Source organism: Oratosquilla oratoria, chromosome 40 (genome assembly GCF_046742065.1).
Source record: "Oratosquilla oratoria isolate Oo_2021 chromosome 40, ASM4674206v1, whole genome shotgun sequence".
NCBI lineage: Eukaryota > Metazoa > Arthropoda > Malacostraca > Stomatopoda > Squillidae > Oratosquilla > Oratosquilla oratoria.
Genome location: NC_134816.1, coordinates 42,679,933 through 42,705,204, shown reverse-complemented (window position 1 = coordinate 42,705,204; position 25,272 = coordinate 42,679,933). Strand labels below are relative to the sequence as shown.

At 37.1% G+C, this 25,272-nt stretch overlaps 2 protein-coding genes across 4 annotated transcripts in view; one reads left to right on the top strand and one right to left on the bottom strand.

Annotated features, from left to right (window-relative positions):
• Positions 1 to 320, bottom strand: part of LOC143020823 (DNA repair protein RAD50-like) — a 50,870-nt gene extending 50,550 nt beyond the window's left edge. The window contains exon 1 of the mRNA XM_076177636.1: positions 211 to 320. The gene's annotated coding sequence lies outside the window, so the exon portion shown is untranslated. The remainder of the gene's footprint in view (positions 1 to 210) is intronic.
• A 7,160-nt stretch (positions 321 to 7,480) lies between these two features.
• Positions 7,481 to 22,006, top strand: LOC143020822 (jouberin-like). Of its 3 annotated transcripts, none has more exons than XM_076177635.1 (11): positions 7,481 to 7,570; positions 8,061 to 8,200; positions 8,875 to 8,915; positions 9,596 to 9,779; positions 10,805 to 10,940; positions 13,757 to 13,836; positions 13,991 to 14,130; positions 14,444 to 16,231; positions 19,009 to 19,103; positions 19,448 to 19,608; positions 21,475 to 22,006. In XM_076177635.1, exons 2-11 carry the CDS (start codon positions 8,066 to 8,068, stop codon positions 21,631 to 21,633), a joined length of 2,919 nt encoding a protein of 972 aa, XP_076033750.1. In that variant the 5' UTR covers positions 7,481 to 7,570; positions 8,061 to 8,065; the 3' UTR covers positions 21,634 to 22,006. The 3 variants fall into 3 exon arrangements, with proteins under 3 accessions (XP_076033750.1, XP_076033748.1, XP_076033749.1); XM_076177633.1 differs by having other exon boundaries at positions 19,006 to 19,103; XM_076177634.1 differs by having other exon boundaries at positions 7,518 to 7,573; positions 19,006 to 19,103.
• Positions 22,007 to 25,272: the final 3,266 nt, after the last annotated feature.

Here is a 25,272-nt window from a genome sequence, read left to right as displayed (position 1 = left end):
ATCACTAACAAGTTTAACTGATAACGGTTACAGGACGTTTCTATGTTAACTTAATGTGGTTCACGGTTCACTTAACAATAGGGAAAAATTACTGCTATCTTCATTACGTTATTGAATGGATGACACGTTACGGAATTAACTGAGGTACAACCCATAGCACAAATAATTTACTAGGCTGGTAATGGAGATAAGTAATATATATATACTAACCTGAAATCTAAACATATACAATAGTTTTCCAAGTATTCAACATTCCCTTCACGTGTAAACAATATACCCGCCCGAAATGACTACGACTAACTACCTAAACATCGGTAAAGTGCTACTGTCGTATGATATTTATCGTTATAGATCTCTTTACACCCTTCATGAACAATTAAATCTGACTAGTTAGCGCTGACATTTGAAATTCAGTACTCTGGTATTTTCTGACTTTCTATTCTCTTACCATGGTCATAACATTATTACAAAAAGAAATTAGCTTGCATCGACATGATGCAACTTGTTTGACTCCAGTAGTTTCTTCTCTTAAATTATATATATATATATATATATATATATATATATATATATATATATATATATATATATATATATATATATATATATATATATATATATATATATATATATATATATATATATATATATATATATATCACACTTTCCGTGATTTCACCGACAATATAGTGGACAGGGGAATATATATGTATATACATACATATATATATATATATATATATATATATATATATATATATATATATATATATATGTATGTATATATATATAAATCACTTTTAATTCCATGCTATCCATGGAATGAAAAGTGATTTGTGGTTGAAAAAAGATATTAATTGATCACTGGGAACTTTCAGTGTATAGGTATATATATACAAACATATATATATATATATATATATATATATATATATATATATATATATATATATATATATATATATATATACATAAGTTTTAAATAACCCACCGTCGGAGAAACAAAGCAAAAGAAACAGACGAACTGTATATTTCGACCACTACTGTGGTCCTCTTCAGCAGATATCTGCAGCAGTCTCCTTCGTTCTTATGTTATATGTATATATATATATATATATATATATATATATATATATATATATATATATATATATATATATATATATATATATATATATATATATATATATTGTAACGTAATATTAGATATTACGTCATATGTGTAATTATGTTATAGAATTGTGTTCCTTTGTATTACATAACTATGTTCATATTTCTTATCTATGTATGTATTGTAACAATGTTAAGCAGTAACGCCCGTCCACTATATGTAATCTTGCCTACGTGCGGAGAGGTGCGCACTCTTGTAGAACAAACAGACAAGCGAAATCCTGAATAGTTCGGAGCGCACAGATTTGACAGTTACTAAATAAATAGATTGTTCAAGCAAGTCGAGGGTCCTAAAACTACCCATGTTGACGTGTTAACTTACCCTCCTCCTCACCCGCACCCTTAACCGGAAGTATCCAGTTTCCGGTCCAATGGTATATAAGCAGCGGTATTCGCTCACTCGTTGTCATATTCCCACATATTGATCTCTTGATAAAAACTAGAAGGTTTAGATTCATGAGACGATTGGTGTGAAGTGATCACCCTTTTTGCCTACATTACGTGTCTGATATACATTGCATTACTTATACTTATATTTGTACTTATTACTTATTTTGATGCATGTTCCTGATCTCTTTGTACTTAGATAGTACCATATTGCATACTTATCTTGTGTTTCTTATTTGAACGATAAATTCCATAATCATGTAACGGTCCCATTGACCCTACTGCCCATTCTCTTTTGTGTTGATTGCCTGTAAATATTTTCCATTAATAATTTCGTTTACTAGTTTTATCACTAGTTTAATATTCCTTTCCTGGAATCTTCTTTGTTACCTTTACTTCTAGTCTTACGAATTATCTAGGCCCTGACCTGATAGTTCAGTCCTACAGTGGCTTCTAGAAGTGCGCTGGTTCTTAAGCACTTAGACGTTATACGTAACGTCTCTTCACATACCAGCCGCCCGTAACAATATGCGTATATAGACAGATTCATTTCTCGTGTTTTCACCGTGAATATAGTGGGCAGGAGACCTCGAGGACGCCCCCGCACTAGATGGAAGAATGTGTTGGAGAATGACTTGCGAGCTCTAGACGTCCACCCCGACGATATAGAGATGTTAACAGCAGATCAGAGAGTCTGGAGGCATCTTTTTGTAGCGGCCAAGGGCCTCAGTTAGCCTGTAGCGCCAGGGTGATATATATATATATATATATATATATATATATATATATATATATATATATATATATATATATATATATATCATTGGTGAGAAATGTAGTAACACATTTGTAAATCACAACTAACACCACAGTCGGACGAAAGAAAGAGTTGAGTAAGCGAAACTATATTTCGATTGCAAACTGCAATCCTCTTCAGTAGCACAAAGTGGAAGGAGGATGCTTTCATAAATAGCAGCCTCTCACAAAGGGAAGTGAAATTTCCTCCCCCTCCCCCTGACCCGACCTTATGTCATCCTCAGGACACATAAGGGTCAGGGTAGTGACATTTATTATTTTCCCAGTTCCCTTCCCGTTGTAAGAGGTTGCTGTTTAAGACAGTACCCTCCCTCCACCTTGTACTACTGAAGAGAATTGCAGTTAGCAATCGAAATATATAGTTTCGCTTACTCAACTTTTTCTTTCGTCCGACTGTGGTGTTAGTTGTGATATGTTTTGACAAATATTTTAGACAAATGATTTGGATGACGGAGAACATAAACACAGGGGAAGGCACGGAACCCTAAACACTCTTACGTTTCGTTCCCGTAGAACTTATTCAAAGAGTGAAGAAGTTCTACGCGAACGAAACGTAGGAGTGTTTAGGGTTCCGTGTCGTCCCCTGTGTTTACGTTCTCCATCATCAAAATCATATATATATATATATATATATATATGTATATATATATATATATATATATATATATATATATTATCAACCACAATGCACTTTAGTTCTAAGCCATCAATATCGGAAGAACCGTGGAGGCAACATGCAGAAATTGAAACGTTTCAATTTCTGCATGTTGCCTCCACGGTTCTTCCGATGTTGATGGCTTAGAATTAAAGTGCATTGTAGTTGATAACAATGTATCTCTAATCATTGGGACCCATTCAGTGTTGCACACACACACACACACGACGTCTAGAGCTCGCAAGTCATTCTTCACCACATTCTTCCATCTAGTACGGGGGCGTCCTCGAGGTCTCCTGCCCACAACATCGGAAGGACGGTGGCGCGGTTGGTAGATCACTGGACTGCGAAGTACGGGAGTGCTCGCAGTACCTGGTTCGAATCCTGCCCAGGACCGAAATTATTTCGGTATCGCTGCGCTTCGGATCGTTACTCTAACTCTCGTGGGCGGGGAGTTGGGTGTGTGTGTGTGAAAGGTCATGGCATTACCCATAGATCGGTCATATGAGCTCTCTTCCGGGAGGGAAATAGCTGTCGATCACGAGTCCAACACGTGATCCAAAAGACCAAGGTGAATACACACACAAACAAACACAAACACAAACACAAACACAAACACACACACACACACACACACATATATATACATATATACATATATATGTATATATATACATATATATATATTATGGGAGAAAGCATACGCTGGACTCGACGTTCGTCAATTTATTCCGACGTAATAATGGTTCCTGGACTCCAGCTATTTACGAATATATGTATACATATATATATATATGTATGTATACATATATATATATATATATTATATACATATATATATATATATTATATATATGTATATGTATATATATGTATATGTATATATATGTATATGTATATATATGTATATGTATATATATGTATATGTATATATATGTATATGTGTATATATGTATATGTGTATATATATATATATATATATATTGTGTTATCCTCGGCAATTGTAATTGTTATTTCGAACTATGTGTTCTCATTATCTCTAGTTCACGTACATATTGATTCAATGCCAAATAAACTTATTATTATCATTATTATTATTACTACTACTATTATTATTATTATTATTATTATTATCATTATTATCATTATTATCATTATTATCATTGTTATTATTATTATTATTATATACATATATATTTTTTCTTTATATTCTAGTTACGATAGGGGTCTTGCTTCTTGTTTTTCCTTACTATAGTTAGACAGTTTTATTTAGCTGAGGGCCTAATGGAACTACATTTACATTTACCAATATGCCAACAGACATTTCGCCCCGGCTGTGGGAGTTGGATGAGTCAGATCTTGCACTCATTCTACACCCATAAAATAAATAAATAAATAAATAAATAAATGGATAGAGAGTTTGTCCACTCACTCCCTAGGTACTAATTGACATCTATCACTTGCAGCCTCGCTGCCGCCCAGCCACTCAATTCAGCCGTCAGTGAAAGGTTAATTTATGATACTAATGACATTGAATTCGTACACAGGTATGTTCAGTCGATGGATTCGATCGGCGAATTCGGTCGGTGAGTTCAGTCGATTAGTTCGATAGGCGACTCCAATCGACAAATTCGACCTCTCTCCTCAATTCCGTTCTTTCATGAAAAGCATGGTGCGCAGGTAAGTAGGTACATAGGTGATAGCATACTAATATCACAGCCTTCACACTCAACCACGTAAGGTAAGATGAGGCAAAACACTGATGCAAGATGGCGGCTAGGGATCACGTGTCTCTTACTGACCAATCGCGCGTCACTAGTTCAGTCCAAGCACGGCCAAAGTTTCCCTGTCAACGGTTCTGAGGAGTGGATATACCCGGAGGCAATGCCAATTTGTGGGAGAAATTTGAAGAATTATATGTAGAATTTGAAGAATTATATGTAGAATTTGAAGAATTATATGTAGAATTTGAAGAATTATATGTAGAATTTGAAGAATTATATGTAGAATTTGAAGAATTATATGTAGAATTTGAAGAATTATATGTTGCAACGAACTCGCTTGTGTATATAATAATTCCTTCTTTTTGTGGGAAAAATGTGGAAATCCAGATTTTTGTGGGAATTTTGTGGAAAAAAATCTCTCGTTTGTGGGAACTGGCATAGACCACAGTGGCAACACTGCCCGGAGGAGAGCAGTAAGGGATAGAGCCCCTCCATGGAAATAGTTCTGCACTCCAGGAGGAAATAGTGGAGCGGCTGATGTATCGTAGGCCCACAGAGTTTTCAGCGTCCGTGGTTGTTTCCCTGCTTGCCAACCACAACGACATTCAAGGCAGATCCTGTGGGAGATAGATTCTGACATTCTACAAAGGATTACAAAAGAGGAGCATGTCGACAGGAGACCTTTTGGTTCATAACTAGGTCGGATGCGAAAAAATATAATAATGATAGATAAATGAATATATAAATAAAACATGATAATATAAATAATAATAAATAGAATGAATAAATAAATAATAAACAAACAGGTCAGTAGTAAATAATAATAGATTGACATATCAAGAATAATAAATAAAAACCAAACAAATATTAACAAACAAATAAACAATTAATATAAAATAAAAGACAGACATTACAGCATCTTGCTTAGGAGGCAGGTGGATGGCCTCGTACCGAGTGGCGAGGTAGTGAGGCAGACGTAGAAATAAGACTGCTATGATAGTCCTTGCCCCCCTTGCCATCAACCTAGCCTTCTTGGTGGTGAGGTCCCTGATTTGCACAATCGTGGGTGTCTGCCCGGGACAGCGTGATCCCGCTAACCCTCGTCGTTGTCTCGGTATCATCATTCGCAACAGTGTTCCCTGGAACCCCAATATGACTTGAAGGATCCAGTGAAACTTTCCAGATCTTTCTTGCTGGTGGAAGGATTCAGTGATTGCTGGACTGACGTCGTGAAGTATCCGCCTTTCGTTTTTTTTTTTTTTCTTACTGGATGACGTCAATAGCATCCCATAAGTCTGTGTGGATCACGACTGCGCGGTCACACCATTACAGATTACAGAATCCGCATGGTAGCAGATTAAGTTGTTCTGTTGCTAACTCATCCCATACCAACACGCCCCGCGTCCTAACTCGTCTATCTTGTGGTCTCAGCACGCCCTAGCACTACATGTACCTCAGTATATTTTTTTTAGCAGTTATTTTGTTGATATCTAAGCCTATACCACCTCTCATGTGAGATGACCCATGGAGCCGTTAGTGTAGTACTGAGTTAGGCTAGTTGAAGGCAAAATCTAATGGAGAAAGAGAGAGTTGATTTTATTTAGCAATGAATGTTGGGTGCCAGTGTGGAGGGGACGAGACGGCGAGAGAGGTGACGACTGTGTTTCAAGTCGTGTCTCCAGGCGATCTGCTTGCAAGGGAGCAAAGGGTAGGGAGGTGGTGAGAAAGCAGGAGCAGCGAGCCAGGCTCACGTATGCTGCTCTAGGACGATCTGAATCTTCGACGTTGGTCAATCCTTTATATACACGGGCAGATCATGACCCGTGCTCCTAATTGCCGTGAGGTCAAGATGTGAGGCAAGGGAAATCGGGCGCAAAACGTTCTTAGACCGCTGGCTCATGTAGATAGAAAGTATTAGGCAGATGTTGCACGTGGGTTCCTTCAAAGGGGTTTTGTGGTGTCTCACGTGGGGCTGATTAGTCATCCGGCTGGCCCCACGAGCGATTCCCTGGGGGTGTGGGGTGTGGGGGGCTTCGGAGGTCAAATGTCGTGGGTAAAGATGAGGTGAAGATCAGTAGTGAGGACTAGTCTACTCCTAACATACTGTAGTAATTGTTTTGTAAGTAGTAATTATTCTCTACATAGATCATTACTACACAGAATTTTTTCTATAAGTATTGATTATTCTCTCTATAGTAATTGTTCTCTGTAGTAACTAAGTAGAGAATAATCACTACTTACAGAACAATTACTACAGTACGACGAGCTCTATGGGGGTAGCGATAGATGTTTGTATCACTCCTTACCCTTTATTTAAATTGTTTTTTCTTGCTGGTTTCCATGTCTCATTAATTATCTAATCCATCGTGTATAATAATTCAAATTATTTTTATTGGTCCTGCATCTACTTGTAAATGTAAGTCATTTGTCTATTCTTGCTGATTTTCATATCTCATTATCTAATCCACCGTGTATTATAATTCAAATAACCTGTACATGCAAGTCTGACTAACATGAATCCTTTTGTATCTTCGTGTAGACCATCTTCATTGCAAATTACAAGTTGCACAATTTCTCTTGCTATGTGTCTTCCTGTGGTATAATGATTTTGTCATACTTCTGAACATAAGTATTACGTATTACATTAAATATGATAATTTAAACATTTCTATCCTGGGCTTGACGTGGGCCAACCAAAACTTAGCGATTTCTAAATATAAAATTGTACGTCAAAACAACATTCCATAGAATGTAAACAAGTTTGAAAATGCAGAAGACAGTCGTGTCAAAGTGCCAACAAATTCAACTATAATTAAAGGTAGTACGTGACTGGGAATTTATATCAATGGACCATTTGGTACATGTCTAGGCACAGTGCCTTCTGAATTAAAAAATATGAAGGTTCGAAATCGAACATAGTTACAGTACATGCAGAATACTCGTGGACTTGATAGTGATTTTTTATCATTTTAACTTTTAGTTTTACTGAAATTTATTGTATTTGTTTGTTTAGTTACACTAACGTTTTCACCAAAGTTTTCCAATGGCATAGTTGTATACTAACAAATTATTGTGTAACTCGTAGTTCACCAATGTTTGTTTCAACAAGACCTGAAAAACTGACCCCTGCATACTATTATAACTATTATACTATATTTATGATTTATACGTCATATGAAACAAATTACAAAAAAATTGTGTTTACGGCCTGTGTATAAGCCAAAAGGGCAAGTTTTTTTGTTGCAAGAAATTGCTGATGTAATTTGGAACTTTCTGGTATTTTGGATTATGGGGACATTTCTCTACAGGTTCGATGGTGGGAAATGACCGTGTGCCTCTCACAACATCAGATCATGTGTCACAGGAAAATGACCAAGAAACAGGGAGTTCTTTGAACTCAATTATATCATCAGCATTGCATAAGCATGCTGCCAAGAAGCTAGCAAGTGTAAGTATATTCCTATAGAGATGTGGTAAATCCTTGATGATTTGATAATAGATGTACAATGACAAAACTGAAAAGAGAAAAGTCTGATCAGTGAAAAGTTAGAGAAGCACGACTGCTTAAAAGATATTAGGATGTACTGTATAGCTTTCCACATAGATGTATAGATTTTGTGGAATAAATTGGATGAAGATATAACTCGGCAATTTTAATTGTTATTTCTAACTGTGTTGTTTTCATTATCTGCATATTGATTCATTGCCAAAATAAACTTAATATTATTATTTATTAGATGTAATTTTAAGGGAGAGTTTGATGATTGGAAATGTAAAGATGGAACCCCATGGATGTAGCACTAATCCCATATATAGCAACTAATTAAATACTTGTGATTGTACTGATATAGTAATGAGGGAATAAGGACTGATACAGTTTTGGTTCATGTGAATGGCTTATGCCACAAACAGTAAAACCATAAAGGTTGAAGATTGACATTAAATGAAAAAATGTAGATAATTGTGGTAGATTTAATATAAATGTATCATTTATTATGAAAATCAGGGATTGATATATTGGTTATAAGTATTAATTTACAGATTTTAACTTAATTTGAATTGGTTTGTATCAGATTGACAACATAATTACTATACTAATAATCTTTCTTTATTTGTTTGCAGAGAAAAAACAAAGTCTTGAAAGATGTTACACAGAGTGAAAGGTATATTGTAGCGTGTTCATGATACCAGGAGGTGCCAAGATAAGAGGGAGGGAAGAGGGTGGAGGGGAGTGGAGTGTGATAGGGATGGAATGGGTGGGAGTGGTTTTTATGCCTTTGCTACCTTCTGTGTAAGGGGGAAAAAAAGCCTTTGGTATATGTATGTATGTATGTATTCATGATATCACAATGTAAGTTATAGTTTACTCTATTGTAGGGATCCTCAGTTAGCCTCTTGTAAAGATAAGTATTCCATGACCCAGAGAATGGGTAGTTGGAAGGGGTAGTGCTCTGTCACCTGGTAGAGGAACCTCTGCATTATGTCTCCCTCTCCCTGGATGAATCCAAGACAAAATGATAATAGACAACTGTCACTTCTTTGTTTAGGGTATATACATACATATATATATATTGCCACAAAATCTTTTAAAGATGCTCTTATTTTCCAATATATTGTATTCATGGTAATCTTATTTTTTCTCATTCTACTTCCCATTCGTATGTAAATATAAAATTGTAAGGATAAGTTGCAGGTGTTGCACAGCATATGGTAGATTTCCATTTTGAGATTTTTAACTCCACCACAGTCATGAATTATATATTGTCTCATTATTTTGATAGCTTCTTTAAACTATTGCTGGCATATTTACGAGGAACTATAGCTAATTTTTGAATGCTCACAGAGAGGAAGATGCTCAAGAAGGGGGTAAAAATGAAGAAGTGGAAATGGTGCAGATTAAAAGGGATGGTGGTGGTAAAAAGAAAATTAAAAAGTCAAAGAAAAAACCTAATGCAGATGAGGAAGAAGGGAGACGAATGGTGTCTTCCAAGAAAGAAAACGGAAAGGATGGTCACAAAGAAAGTGAGGTAAGCTGCTACCACTTGTACCCAGCTCAAGACATTATGAACCTCTTAACTAATAGTTTATTCATCAGTAATGTCATTTAGAATTTCTATACTAGTTCAGATTATACTCATTACATAAGAATTGCTATGTTCATACAGATGAGTATATGTGTGTTGATAGAAAGTAATCAGAAACTATGTGATAACTTGAATTGATAGTTTCTAATGTCTACTTCTTTCAGCAGCATGCAAGTTAACTTAATTCATCTTCATGCACATTTCCAAAGATCTTCACATGTTTTATCCAGTATAACTTTACAACACTGTATTGAAATTCACTTTTTATTTGATATTCTTTTTTATTCTTGGATACTCTAGACTTCTTATTCATATATCAAAAATATTTTGAAAAAAAAAATGTACACAAGTTTGATTTCATATTAATATTCATTTAATTATATTTTTGTAATGTATTTATGTTTATTTTTATTTCTTTTGTTTGTGCTTGCATGGGTGTTGTACAGCACATTTTACACTCTTGTATTCGTACATATCTGTGCAGTGCATCTATCTCCACTGCTATTAATGAAAATAGTTTTAGACGAGTATAGTTCTTATTCGCTTTTAACACTTGAGAGAACAGGGTTATACTTGAACCCTCATAGGTTTGCCTTTTTCAGATATGAATTTTGCTGACTGGGTTCTGCGCAAATTATATGAATGTCTGGTTTGATATTGGTGTATATGTAACATCATAATTTCCATCATCTTGCATGTGTTAGTTTTTAAAGATCTATTTGTGTTGCTTTGAACTACTTATCATACATGTGTCTTTGTTTTGTATTGTGTTTTATGGTGCATCATAAACAATTAGCTTTGTTATTTTGTTATGATTTTTATCACATCAAACTTATACTTGGGTATCCTATATTATATCTATTGCCATAAGTTTATTATGTTAACTACAGGCCCAGTCAGTCATCTGATTTGTTTGTAATTATTTAAAGTAATCTTACTTTTGTTGTTGTCATTGCTGTATCCCATAGTTGATGGAAAGACCAAAAAAAGGGAAGGGAGGAGGGAATGAACCAGACACACCCACACGGGAATACCTAAAGGCCGTGGCAGTGCCTAAGAAGAAAGGCAAAAAGAAGAAAAGACAAATTCCAGTTGAAAATGATGGTAAACAAAGTTTTAGATATTCAGTACTTTGCTTTGTACAGTATGTAGTTTATCAGATATAAGTCTCTCACTAGTTTTCAATGAATAGTCATTGTCTAAGTTTTTTATGAGCACTTCAGAGGATTGGCAGTGATTACCTGATTGCGGTGGGCCTGGAAGACAAATGTTGAGAAGAATCATCTTTCCACCATTTGTCTCGGTTCCTGTCAACACTGTCAGTCTCTAGACCAGGCCCAGATTTGTTTTCTGTCAACTTTGACAGGGGGAGCTGACAGCTAGCAACTACTTCCCTCTTCCTCCTCTGCCTCTTCCTCTTCCTCTTCCTCTTTCTCCTCCCCCTCTCCTCTTAGTCAGTGACATAGAAACAGACCCATACTTAATGCAACACAGGCAACTTTTTTTTTTCTGTGGGTTTCCAGTCAGTGAAACTTAAAGGCAGTAATTATGAAGTTGAGTTTCTGACTATTTATGTTTCTGGTTCAGACTTGTTTTGTAGCTCAACTGCAGAGATGTGAATACAGTGACCTCTTGTTCTATGTTAGTCATATAGTGCATAGTGAAAATCTTTTTTATTATTTAAAGTGAATTCTTATGGAAAGAACTGCAAAATTATGTGTTGTCTCATAAGAACACATAAAATATGCACTCAAACAGATATAGACTCTATACATATTATATTGAGAACAATAAGATAAAAAGATATCTAAAGAATAAAATCAGACACAGAAACCAGCCCACTATTTACCAATAAGAACAAAGAAAGGGGTTCTTAGAGCCAATAGAGTTTATATACAGAGCTCAGATGATATATCTGCCAGTTGGAACACTCCAAAACTATCCATCAAACTCCCTAAATCACTAAACTCCCCCAGTTATCAGGTCTACATAGAAATCCCTCCCAAGTCAAATAAGAACTACACTAACCACTCTCCAACACAGAATAGTCTTGACTGTGGAAGCAAACTGCACTTGCTGCAATCACCACACTGAACATCTCATCCTACATTACCTTACTCTAGATTTAAAACAACATAGTATCTCTTCCTTTAACACCTCATGGGTTATTGTTGGTTACCTTGGGAGTTGTAGGTCATCTACTGAAGTGACATGGAAGGAACAACAGATTAATTGCCTGATTGAAAAATGGGGATTTATAAATGGATACCTACATGGGATGGCCTTGTAAGAAGAATGTCAGATAGTCATTTTCCTGCCACCCATCTTCAAACCCTATCACATTCCCCACTGATATATAGTTCAAAGGTTCTTTCCAGAAAGATCCGTGGAAAAGGCCAAGGACCATCAACAGATCCTGTTGGGTTGTAGGTTTTCAGTCTGTAAAAGTTGAGGCAACAATTGATTGATTGATTTAAATGCATATAACTTTCACACTAAAAATGTTAGGTTACTGTATCATGATATCTGTAACTAATTCATAGTATTAGATTCTTTTAAAAAGATGTGTACTGTTTCAGGTACATGCTTTTCTCCATTTTCATTGTTTAGTGCATGAGATACACATGCTGTTTTCAAAATTGGTACATCATGTCCAAGGATGCTTAAGTAGCACATAAGCACATTCTTTTTATACTTTGTTATCTGTTTGCATTTCTGTTTTTATTTTACTCTTGTTAATGATGTACAGGACTGTTGACTACATGTTGTCATGCATTAGTGAATGCATGGCAGCATGCAACTAGTGCTTTAGGAACTGTTTTTAGGCATCCCTGTTGGCTGGAGTCACCCATTTGTTTATGTTGCAGTAAAATATATTCATAGTTGGAAAAGTATATAGGAAAGCTTTGAAATGATTAGGAAAGGAACGTTGGACAATTGTCTGTGCTGTGTTGGTTTTGGTCTCTGTCAGCAATAAGCAGGGGGAGGAGCAAGAGAGAATAGTACACAAACAGATATAGACTATATACATATTATACTGAGAACAGAAAGATAGAAAGGTATCCAAAAAATAAAATCAGACACAGAAGCCAACCCACTTATGTTACTGATTTCTGTTCTTATGGGAAAAAGTGTGGGTGTTGGAGGGGCTAGACAAAGTTGATATAAATATATTCTAGACTTCATCTCCAGGTATCAAGTACTTGTCTTATGGGGCTGCCCATCTAGCTGCAGGTGTGGGTATTGATAGGTTTTGAGGTTGATAGATAGTGGGGAAATGATTCTCGTCAGTGACTATCTTGTGGGTCCACCGCTAGCAAATAGCTATCATTAGTCCTTGGTTGATGTTTCAAGAGTAGATATTAATTGTAATTACACAATTTCATAACTGGAAGGGCAAGTGATAGTATTGCAAGTGTCTTAGAGAATATGAAAAAATCATATGGTCAAGTTTTATTCCTGTTATACTTGTCCATTTTATAACTCTCAGCCAGTAAGATGGGTATATACAACTAAGTTATTGGGCAATATATACAAACAATTGATTTAAAAATCTCTTTGGTCTTCTTCATTCTTATGTTCTTATGTAACACAAGTGGTAGATGAGTGAATACAGTTGACCCTTCATCTCCTGTCTCTTCTTGTTCCCCACCTCACTCGCCATGTACTGTTGCATGTCCTGTTCTCAGCTACAAACAATAACATTGTTACTTCCTTGTATTATACAGTACTTTTCAAATTTAAATCCAGGTTAGAGATCATAGTACACATGAGATGTGAACACTATACTAAAGCATGAGTGATGGGAAGTAGTAATGGGTGATCAAATGCATGAGTGATGAACCTGTGAATATTAAGGGTTAACTGTAACCTTTGATTTTGTAGGCTAATATATATATATGTATACTTTGTTTTTACAGCCAAAGTTCTTGGGGTGACAATACACTCTGCTGACTGTCTTGAACTTTTACCACCTATAACACCACATCCTCTGGTGAAGGTACGTAGAAATTGTATTGCTAGTGATATTTTGTCTCCTTGTTCTGATATGATTTGTAAGATATCTAATGTAGGCTGTAGTTTTGTGCTTAGCAGCATAAATCGTTATTCAAGTGGTTGTATGTTTCTATATGTTTTTTTGTTTGACTGTTTAGGTTTATATATGTGATGTAGAATCTGGAACACTACTGGAAAAGATGTCTTCAGAGAGAAAAGTGACATCATATTATGAAAGTGAAAATGTTCATAACATTCTTCCAATGATGACGCAAGCGTACGATTGCCGGAAACACAGGTATCTTGTGCTGTCGTGCAAATGATTAGGTAGTTATGCACAAAGTGAGATTTTTGAATACCTAGTTGACAACTGAAGTCTTCATTACTGTACTGCATTGTATGGATTTTGTTGTTGCACATTTTAGACAAATTACTGTAGTTCATCCGAGGAGTAAGCCACAGTGGACGAGGTCTTTTCAACATCATTTAGGTTCATATATGCCGTAGCAGCCGAATAAAATCCGTTGTTATCATAGAATCTATACAATGCACTATAGTAGTGAAGAGTAAAATAAAGAAAAAGAAATTAAGACTCTACATCTTTTTTTCAGGAGCTTGATTTGTCGATGGGAAGAGGAACTGATTTTTAATGAACCTGTACAACATTTTACAAGTTCAGACGTGTCCGTTATTATTTTCTTTCAAGTCATGGATTTCTACTCGTCAACTAGATTTAGTTCTCAAAGAAGTCAGTCGCAAGTAGGCTGGAAAACTCTTACTTGGGGTTTTCTGAAAATGCGAGGGCGAAACAACCATATAAATATTGGTCAACGTCTTCGTCTACAACTGTGGAGGCCTCGGAAAACAGCCAATGTTGATCTGGTGGAATTGTACAGTTGGTGGAAAAGTGGAAATAGAAATAAGTACCCATCCACACTTTACGTCACATTACGGGAGGTAGAGATTCCTACTAACCCAAACCCAGCATTAAGATCAATGCTGGCCACACAACAGGAACAGGGAGGAACAGCTTTAGATGAAGTTCTTCAGGAAGCCGCTACAAGTAATAATGATAGTTCAGTGGTAGACAGCGTATCTGCTCAGTTGCAATTGCAATGGAATCGAAATCCAAGCCAAATGTGTAAAATTCCCAATCATATGCAATACACTTTGCCATCTTCTGAACAAGGTTGCCTCATTGTTAAGTTTTCCAACAATGGGCTTAGATTAGCTTGTGGGGCTTATAAAGAAATTATAATATATGATGTATTGACGGGGAACTGCGTTGCTAAGATTCCAGGGCACCTAGGACTGATCTATGATATTTGCTGGAGCATGAATGATGATATTCTCCTCACTGCCTCAGCAGACTCGACTGCGAGGGTTTGGTATCTGACGAGTGAGAAAGTGTCAAGTCGTATGAAGCTACTCACTCATCCAACTTTCGTTTACGTCGCCAGGTTCCATCCCGGAGACACGCGCTTGTTGTTCACTGGGGGGTATGATCATGTTATACGTGTGTGGATGCTCAGTAAAGAGGGAGAGTATAGAGTTGTTCAGGAAGTGATGGATCACCTTGGTTTTGTCAATGCGTTTTGTTTCAATGGAGATAATTCCTTGTTCTATTCTGGAGACAAGCAGGGTGTTATCAAAGTGTGGAAAATAACTGTACCAAAGAAAACAAAGGGGAAAAATGTACAAGTGCTGACCATTGAGGAGGATGTGAAAATAACGGATATCGCCGGGCACGTTATCAATAACATTGTTTATCATCCTGGTGGCCATCGTCTGCTGGTTCATGCCAGAGATGGTCAGGTTTGTTTAGTCAATCGCCAACGTTGGGTTGCTACTCATAGACTGAAAGGAGCACTCAATGTCTGTGAACAGATTCGTAGCTGTGTTAGCCCCTGTGGTACGTGGGTGCTATCGGGTAGCGAGGATCGAGGTGTATACGTTTGGAATGCTGACACGGGTGAGATTGCTTCGGCATTTTGGGACTTGCCCTTTGAAGGGACAACGTCATGCGTAGACTTTCATCCACACGACCACATCCTGGCTGTCAGTTCCTGTTCACTAGAAGCACCGATCGTCATACTCACGTACAAAGCGGATGCGGCACCCATTGACAGCCCAGTACCTCTTGCAGTTCAACCATTGTCCTCCAGGTCGTCAAGCCCAAAGATAAGTACATACTTAACGCCAAAGAAGGAGACGTTTGACATGTCACATGTAGGCCCAACCATGAATCCAACTAGTACTCCTAGAAGCTCTATCGGGGTATCTCCAGATATGCCACAGACGTCCATACCAGTAGTAGAGGATGACAATAAGGAATTGTTGCACAAGTTAGACAATGTTTTGAAGATGGCCATGGAAGAACCTTTGAACATGTCTAGTCTGTGAGTTGGTGTTTGATTTTTAATTTTGTCCTTTGTGTCATAAGAAAATAGTTGCATAAATATAGACCTCTGGTTGTGTGTATGTGTGTGTGTGTGTGTATATATATATATATGTATATATATATATATGTATGTATATATATATATATATATATGTATATATGTGTATATATATATATATGTGCATATATATATATATATATACACACACACACACACACATATATATATATATGTGCATATATATATATACACACACATATATATATATATATTTTTTTTTTTCAACATATTCCTTCATACAACCTTTCTCCAGACTTCAAACTTTTTTAACTAGTCATAGTTTCCTTCTTTTTCCCATCCCCAATCTTTTCTGTTGATGTTGATTATATTTATGAAATATATGTGTATGATATCACGTTGACTTATTGTAGGAAGAAAATACAGAGTGGAGAATCCCTACTCCCCTCACCTGATCCTAGTTGTCTTTTGTGATATGCATGAGAACATGGTGGCAGAATTCTTTTCCTCCCCACCACAGGGGGGGGGGGATCAGGAAGAGGTTGCCATAGAAGTAGTAAAAGACAGGTTTAAAGGAACACTACAAAGGTGAAACAGTAGTAGCTCAGAAGTATCATCATTCTTTAATGAATACAGATTTTAAACTCTTAAAGTGGACAAATGATGTGTGACTCTGGTCCATAGGGGTGCCACAAAAATAGTCCCTAAATTATTGACTGCATGTATTGTGCAGTCAGTACCCCAGTACTGTAATGGTTTGGGCATATGGAAAGAATGAATGAAGAAAGTCTAGTAAAAATTGTGTGGAAGGCAGAGGTGGATGGAGTTGACTTGAGGGGAAGATTGAGAATGAGATGGACTAGGGAGAGGGGTACAAAGGGAATGCCTGTTGAGCAGGAAAGGGAGAGGGCAAGAGATAGGTGAGTGGATAATGGTTATAAATGAATGAGAAATTGACGTGGTTCAAGGAAATTTCTTCTTAGCTGCTCTGTAAATTCCTGAGTGGACAAGGGGGTAGGGTCATCATGTAATAAAGCAGTGGGGGTAAACAAGTTTTGGCTGCCAGGCTTCGCTGTGTGCTGTGGAGGTGCTGTGACTTGCTGCATTGCTTCTGACCTAAGCAGTAGGGGTGAGGGAACAGGGATGTCCTTTCATCCAAGAGGACCTAAGAGCTATCTACTCTTATCTCATTGGCTGTTTGAAAGTGAAAAGGTCAATTGTTGCCACAACAAGGGTGATGCAAGCAAGGTCATCATATTAAGACAACAGGGCAGGACTCGCAGTAATAGATTTAAACTGGACATATTTAGATTTAAGAAGGAAATAGGCAAGAATTGGTTTACTAATAGGGTGGTCAACGAATGGAATAGACCTAGTAACCATGTAGTGAGTGCTGAAACTATAAATTGTTTTAAGAAACGATTAGACAACTTTATGGATGGGGATGACAGGTGGTAATGGACATGGAACTGCCTAGTGTAGGCCTTATGGTCTCATGCAGTCTCCTTCATTCTTATGTTCTTAAACCTTAACAGTAATAGGTTGTCCTGAAACAGGACCCATTGGCCATGTACATATCAGTGGCTGCGGGTCATCTGCAAGAGAGACTAGGGGCAATGGATTGATTGATTGATTGATGTCATTGGCTTTTTCTCCCCCTTGTAAGGTGGATGGTTGTGTAGGTCAAAGCATGTCTCAGCTTTTGAAGGAAAAAATACAGAAAGAGGATTCTAGTCCTCTCATTATATCCCTTTTATTCACCTTTTGCAACATAACCTGGGAACAAAATAGCAGTATTCTTATTTCTTCACTACAGGAGAATTACATGCAGAAAACAAAACACTTTAATGCTCATTGAATGTATAGAAATTAGACATCCACTGTGTTATGTCAAAGCTTTTGAGTCTTTTAATTTATCTCACATATAGCCACAATCTTTAATAGAAATAAATTCATCAAGAGCTTCCTCCAACATCCAGAATATATCCATAAAAAAAGTATGTACACACAAATTACAAAATAAATATGAAAAATAGGCCAAACAATCCACTATTTCACTCTAAATGCTAAATATAAACCCAGAAAAAATAAATACTATTAAATTGACAAATCACCCTTATTCACATGTATCCAAGTCACCTTCCACCACAGACACTGCATGCCCTTAGGTACTGAAGTCTGAGAACATGTCATCCTGCATTGCCATGCCACGCATAATACAAACAACAAAATAGAATTTCTTCTCTGAGAGATCTCCAATTACAACTTTGGATCTGTAGGTACATACATATACCAAAGGCTTTTTCCCCCTACATGGGGGGGTAGCCAAAAAGAAAAAGGCATAGAAACCACTCCCACCCATTCCATTTCCTGTGGTGGGGGAAGAGAATGCTACCACCAAGTCTTTCCACTTGAGTCGTAAAAGGCGACAAAATACGGGACGGTGGATGGGATTAGGAGTCCAGCTACCTGTAGCCCCAAAAGGGGACATTCCTAAAAAAAAGAAAAGTAAAGGATCTGTAGGTATGCAAGGAAAATAAAAAACAGTAGAATAATTTGCCAGTAAAAGACAAATATTGTTATTCATTGAGAGAAATTAATTTGGTACTTCTTACAGATAGTGTGCCATAAGAACTTGCATTCAGCTCTTTTATGTTCCTTTTTAAGCATTTTAAACTTGCTGTTATTTTCTCTTCACCAGTTTTATTTTCATAACTTTAACTTTTCAATTTCATAAGCTTCTTTACTTTCAGCAGTCTAAGAGGTTCTCGGCCGCCTCCAACTGGAAAATTGGCAACTGCTCTGTTTAACTTCAAGGCATCTGAGTCAGATGAAATGTCCGTAAGACGAGGTAGGAAAGAGGTACCCATGGGAAATATTTGCATGACATGAAATGACTTTGTATGTTGGTTCTTTTAATTATGTTTTTATTTATTTATCTATTTATTGGAAGCCCACTGGCTGAGCGGGTTAGGGCATTGTTACTTGTGGTGAAGGTCAAGGGGATAGTGGTTCGAACCCTGCTACCAGTGAAGTTGAACCAAGGGCATGGTTCATTAAATTCCTCGCTACAAAGTCCTCTGTGAGGGGCACCGCACTAGCCTTCCAATAGGAGGGAGTTTGTAACATTAAACCATATCATCATCATGTATTTATTCATTTTCAATCTTTTTTTTTTTTCTTTTTGTTTTTTAGGTGATATCGTGATGGTATTACGAGAATCAAATAAAGATTGGTGGTTAGTGCAATCTTCTGATCTGGATCTGACAGGTCTCGTTCCTGCAAATTACCTCGAGTATTTGCCAGATAGATCCTCAGACGGAACCAGGATTGAGAGATCATATGAAGCTTCCAAGGCAAGTGTTAATAATCCATGAATTGCATTTACAATTTATAGTGTTTACCTGGGCATTATACTGCAGAACTTAGCACTTATTAATTCTTTAAAAAAAATTAATTTACATTTATGCCTTGTTTATTGTTTATATCATTACCATCATCATTTTCATTTATAATTAATGGGATTTCTCCCCGTCTTCTCCTTTTCTGCATGAGGGGATGGAGAGGGGGGGGGTCGCTGATTTAATGAAGCGGCCTTGCTGTGGATGTGCTGTGTCTTGCGACACTGCTTGTGACCCAGGGCAGTGGACAAGATACAGGGATGACCCGTCATCCAGGAGGTGCCAAGATAAGAGGGAGGGTAGAGGGTGGAGGGGAGTGGAATGTATTGGGGATGGAATGGGTGGGAGTGGTTTCTATGCCTTTGTTTTATGGCTATCTCCCATGTAAGGGGGGAAAAGCCTTTGGTATATGTATGTATAAGTAGTGGATGGTCACCTCATCCCATATCAAGGGAAAGAGTTAGGTATACAAGAATAAATAAAGGGGCTCACATGTGTCAGAGGATGCAGTCTTATTCATAATGGAACTTAAATTTCTAGACAGACATAGGAGATGAGTGGGTGTTAGTACATACATACATACATAGCTATTAGCCAAAATATAGAAGTTACACTTTCTTCTAAAGTTTCCATTTATTCCAACCGTGGGTTCTTCGTGATTATTATTTACAAATGTGCTACAACATTTTGTCTAAGTGATATATTAAGGGCTTTTTCCCCCCTTACAAGGGAGTTAGCTCCCCCTCCCCCCCAAAAAAAAACCATAAAAACCACTCCCACCCATTCCATCCCCAATATACTCCACTCCCCTCCACCCTTTTCCCTCCCTTTTACCTTGGCACCTCTTGGATGATGGGTCATCCCTGCATCTTGCCCACTGCCCTGGCTCAGAAGTAGTGTCACAGTAGTTCAGCTTTGTGTATAATTGTATGTATGTCTCACCCCATCAGCCTTGCCTGGTGCTTTAAACAGACATACATACATATACCAATTTTTTCCCCCTGACAAGGGGGGTAGCCAAAAACAAGGGCACAAAATCCTCTCCCACCCATTCCATCCCCATATACTCCATTCCCATCCACCCCCGTCCCTCCCTCCCTCTTATCGTGGCACCTCCTGGATGACAGGTCATCTCTGCATTTCACCCACTGCCCTGGGTCAGAGGCAGTATCGCAAGACACAGTACATCCACAGCAAGGCTGCTTCATTTAATCAATGACCCCCCCTCTCAATCCCTTCATGCAAGAAAAGAAAAGATTTGGGAGATTCCTTTGGGACTGCGGCAAAATATCATTCACACATACTCCCTCTCCCCCTATGCCCCACCTACTCCCTTCTATGCATCACAGCATCATCCATACACAACCATGCTCCTCCCACCCCTATCTTCTGTCTTCTCCCTTCTTGCCTCAACAGACATTTCCCTCTTTCTCAATGCTCCTTTTATCCCATCCATCCATCTCATCCTAGGTCAACCCGTCATGTTTACTCCTTCCACCTCTGCCTTCCACACCTCTTTAACTAATCTTTCTTATCTCATTCTTTCCATGTGTCCAAACCATCCCAATACTCTTTCATCAATCCTATCTCCCAACTCCCTTTCAAACCCCGTTCTCCTCCTCACCTCCTCGTTTCTCACTCTATCTAGCCTAGTAACCCCTATCATAGTTCTCAGGCACCTCATCTGACGATATATACATATGGGATTTGCAGCTCTTTGCAAAAATCATTCCAGGCATGGTAATTTGAAGCTCAAATTCATGCATCTTACTACTCTTCGGCCCATTTATTAGTATTATATATATATATATTTTTTTTCAGGTAATTGCTGTTCCATCTGGCAGTGGTCATGTGAGCTTTATTTCGGACACTGAAGGAACACCAAGCCAGGCCAGAGCTAGGAGGCACAGAATGAGGCAGAATGTCAGTAACATAATCTCTTCCACACCAAAGAAGGAGGAAGGAGAAGACAGTGGGTAGATAATGCCTGAAAAGTACAGTGGTGGTCAGAATAGACGGAAAAGGAGTGCATGAAGACTTGTCCACAGTGTGGAGGCATAAACTTACATAATTGCCATATATAGTGATCATAAAAGAAGAAACTTGAAAGATGCAAATTGCCAGAACAAAGCAAGCACTGAGACAAGGGAGATCACTAATATCTTGAAGACCTGAAACATGCATTACAGTTGTGCAATCTATTATAAGGCAAAAATATCCAATCTAGTCAATTAAGAATCTTTTATGAACATATAGCTATATTTTATTACATTTCTTATTCATCAGCATTGAACAGAATAGCATGAATTTTAGAAGGAACTTGAACATTTTTAATATTTTTAAAATAAATGGAGCATTCTTGAATTGTTTTCCTGTTATCATATATTACTGACACTGTATACCTGACATATGTATATTTACATCCATATATTGGTTTCCCATACCTATACAGGAAGAAAGAAAATTGGGTAAGAGAACTGTCAGGAATGAAAGATACAGTGGAGATAATAAAGGAGCGGAAATGAAAATGGATGGGGCAGACAACCAGAAAAAATTACAAGAGAAGTAGGAGATTGTTTAGAAAAGGAGTTGATGATAGCAAACACAGTGTTTAGAAGAAAGCCAAGCATAAGTATACATGGGAAAGGTGAGAGTGTGAGATATATATATATTTATTTATTTATTTTTGTAAAGGAAAAGGAGAATGGAAAAAAGTGGAAGAGGAGGAAAAGATGGGAGGTAGAGAGGTTTATAGTTAACACATTGAATGAGAAGGATTACCAGGAAATGTTGAGGGAATACATAAACAGCCATGGTGATAAGACAACCCTGGCACAGCCTCAATCATCCCAGACCACTCACTCTCACCATTGACAATATACAAGTAACTGTCTAGGGGGAATGAAAAGTACATACATATACCAAAGGCTTTTTTCCCCCTTACAAGGGAGGTAGCCAAAAAACAAAGGCATAAAAACCACTCCCACCAATTCCATCCTTATCACACTCCACTCCTCTTCAGCCACCCTCCTCTCTCTTATCTTGGCACCTCCTGGATGACGGGTCATCCCTGCATCTTGTCCACTGTACCATTAGAAAAGGGTGTCTGGGAATGGATGCGAAGAGGTGGTGATTGTGCCTATGACACTATGGTGTGGAGACTTGGAATTTAAGGGAGACAGAAAAGAGAAGTTTGATGACGAGGTGTGGGAGATGGTGAGGGAGAGAGGGGAGGTAAGAGCGGAATTTGTTTATTTATTTGTATGTTATTACTCGTTTGTTATTTGCCTGATTTTCATTTATCATTATATGTCAATTATTATTTACTATTTACCTGCTTATTTATTATTCAACTATACCCATGCATTTATTTCATTTATTATTATTTATATTATTATAATTTTTATTTTATTTATTTTGTTTATTTATTTTTTATCATTCTTATATATTTTTCTCTACATCTGACCTAGTTATGGAGCAAAAGGTCTCCTGTCGGCATGCTCCGCCTTTGCAATCATTTGTGGAAGATTCAAACTCCTAAACAATTTTAGAATAGATACTTGTGTTTCTAAAATACCCGATTTCAGTAAAGCTCAGTTCATAGAACTACGTCAGGAGCTTCAGCTTACAGATTGGGAGGAAAAATTAAACGAAAGGCCTGTAGATCAGATGTGGGAAATATTTCAAAATACGCTCACTAAGATGATTCAAACTTACATTCCTTTTAAGGACAGACGTCCCCCAAATCAGGCTCGCCCAAAGTGGCTCGACAAAGAAACTGAAAAAAGTATTGCTAAAAAGAGACAGGCTTATAAGAAATATAAGTGCTCGGGTGCATCAAATGACTATGAAAGTTATGTATCAATACAGAGAGATTTAAAAAAGACAATAAGAAAAAGAAAACGACAATACGAAATGAACATCGCTGAGAAATCCAAAGAGAATCCCAAAGAATTCTATAGTTACATTAGAGATAAAAAGGTAGTTAGGAATCACATTGGTCCACTATTATCTGCTGACGGTCAACTTGAATATTCAAATGAAGGAATGTGTAATCTCTTAAACAATTATTTTAGCTCGGTATTCGTAAACGAAACACCTCAAAGTGAATTCCAAACTGAAACCTGTGAAAAGTCTGGGGTAAACTTACTCACTACGGTAAATATAACAAAAGAAAAAATTAAAAGGTGTATAGACAAACTCAAAGTTAATAAAACACCAGGGCCTGACGGTTGGCATCCAAGAATCTTAAAGGAAATGAAAAATGAGATTGTTGTTCCATTAGAAATTATTTTCAAGAAATCCATCATATCCGGAGATGTCCCAAAAGAATGGAAGCTAGCTAACGTTACTCCCATATTCAAAAAAGGTGACAAAAAGAAACCAAATAACTATAGGCCTATTAGTTTGACTTCGATCGTAGGAAAAATAATGGAAACTATCATCAGAGATGCTATCGAATATCATTTAGAAAGTAACCGTTTGATAAATGATAGCCAACATGGTTTCAGACGGAAACGTTCTTGCGTGACTAACTTACTCGAATTCTACAATACAGTTATCTCGAATTATGACAAAAGAAAGAATATAGATTTAATATATCTAGACTTTGCAAAAGCTTTTGATACCGTCCCACACGAAAGACTACTTACTAAATTAGCTTTGCATGGAATAAGTGGTAGCCTATTAGGTTGGACTAGTAATTGGTTGAAAGGTCGAAAACAGAGAGTTGTTTTAAATGGAAAAACTTCTGGATGGAAAAGTGTTGCAAGTGGAGTTCCTCAGGGTTCCGTTCTTGGGCCACTTCTATTCATAGTATATATAAATGATATAGATCATGGACTAAAATCTACTGTTTCCAAATTTGCTGATGATACAAAACTGTGCGGAGTGGCAAATGATCACTCAGACCAATTAGATATTCAAGAAGATTTAGATCAATTACAGCAATGGTCTGAAAAGTGGCTAATGAAATTTAACACAAGTAAATGCAAGGTAATGCACATAGGTAAAAATAACAGCAAGTACGATTACAAGTTATTTGGAAATTCGTTAACAAAAGTGGATAGTGAAAAAGATCTCGGCGTAATTATCAGTAACGACCTCAAATCATCCAAGCAGTGTATTTCAGCCTCTGAGAAAGCAAATAAGATTCTGGGATTGATTGCGCGATCTTTTGATTTCAAAAGTCCATCACTCATTAACAAGCTATATAAATCGTTAGTTCGTCCACATTTGGAATATGCAGTTTCCGTATGGTCACCGAATCTCATTAAAGACATTGACAGACTGGAAAAAGTACAACGGCGAGCCACAAAACTGATTCCAAATATCAAAAATAAATCATACGAAAATCGACTTAAGCACATGAATCTGTTTTCCCTAAAAAAGCGTAGACTCAGAGGTGACTTGATACAGGTCTTTAAGATTTTAAAGGGAATTGACAACATCAAAAGTGACCAAATTTTCACATTGAATGAGAATCAGACAAGAAACAATGGTCTCAAACTGTCCGGAAATAGATTCAATTTGGAAGTAGGTAGAAACAACTTTGCCAACCGTGTAGTTAATGAATGGAATAAACTTCCTGCACAGGTAGTGCAATGTAGTTCAGTTCGA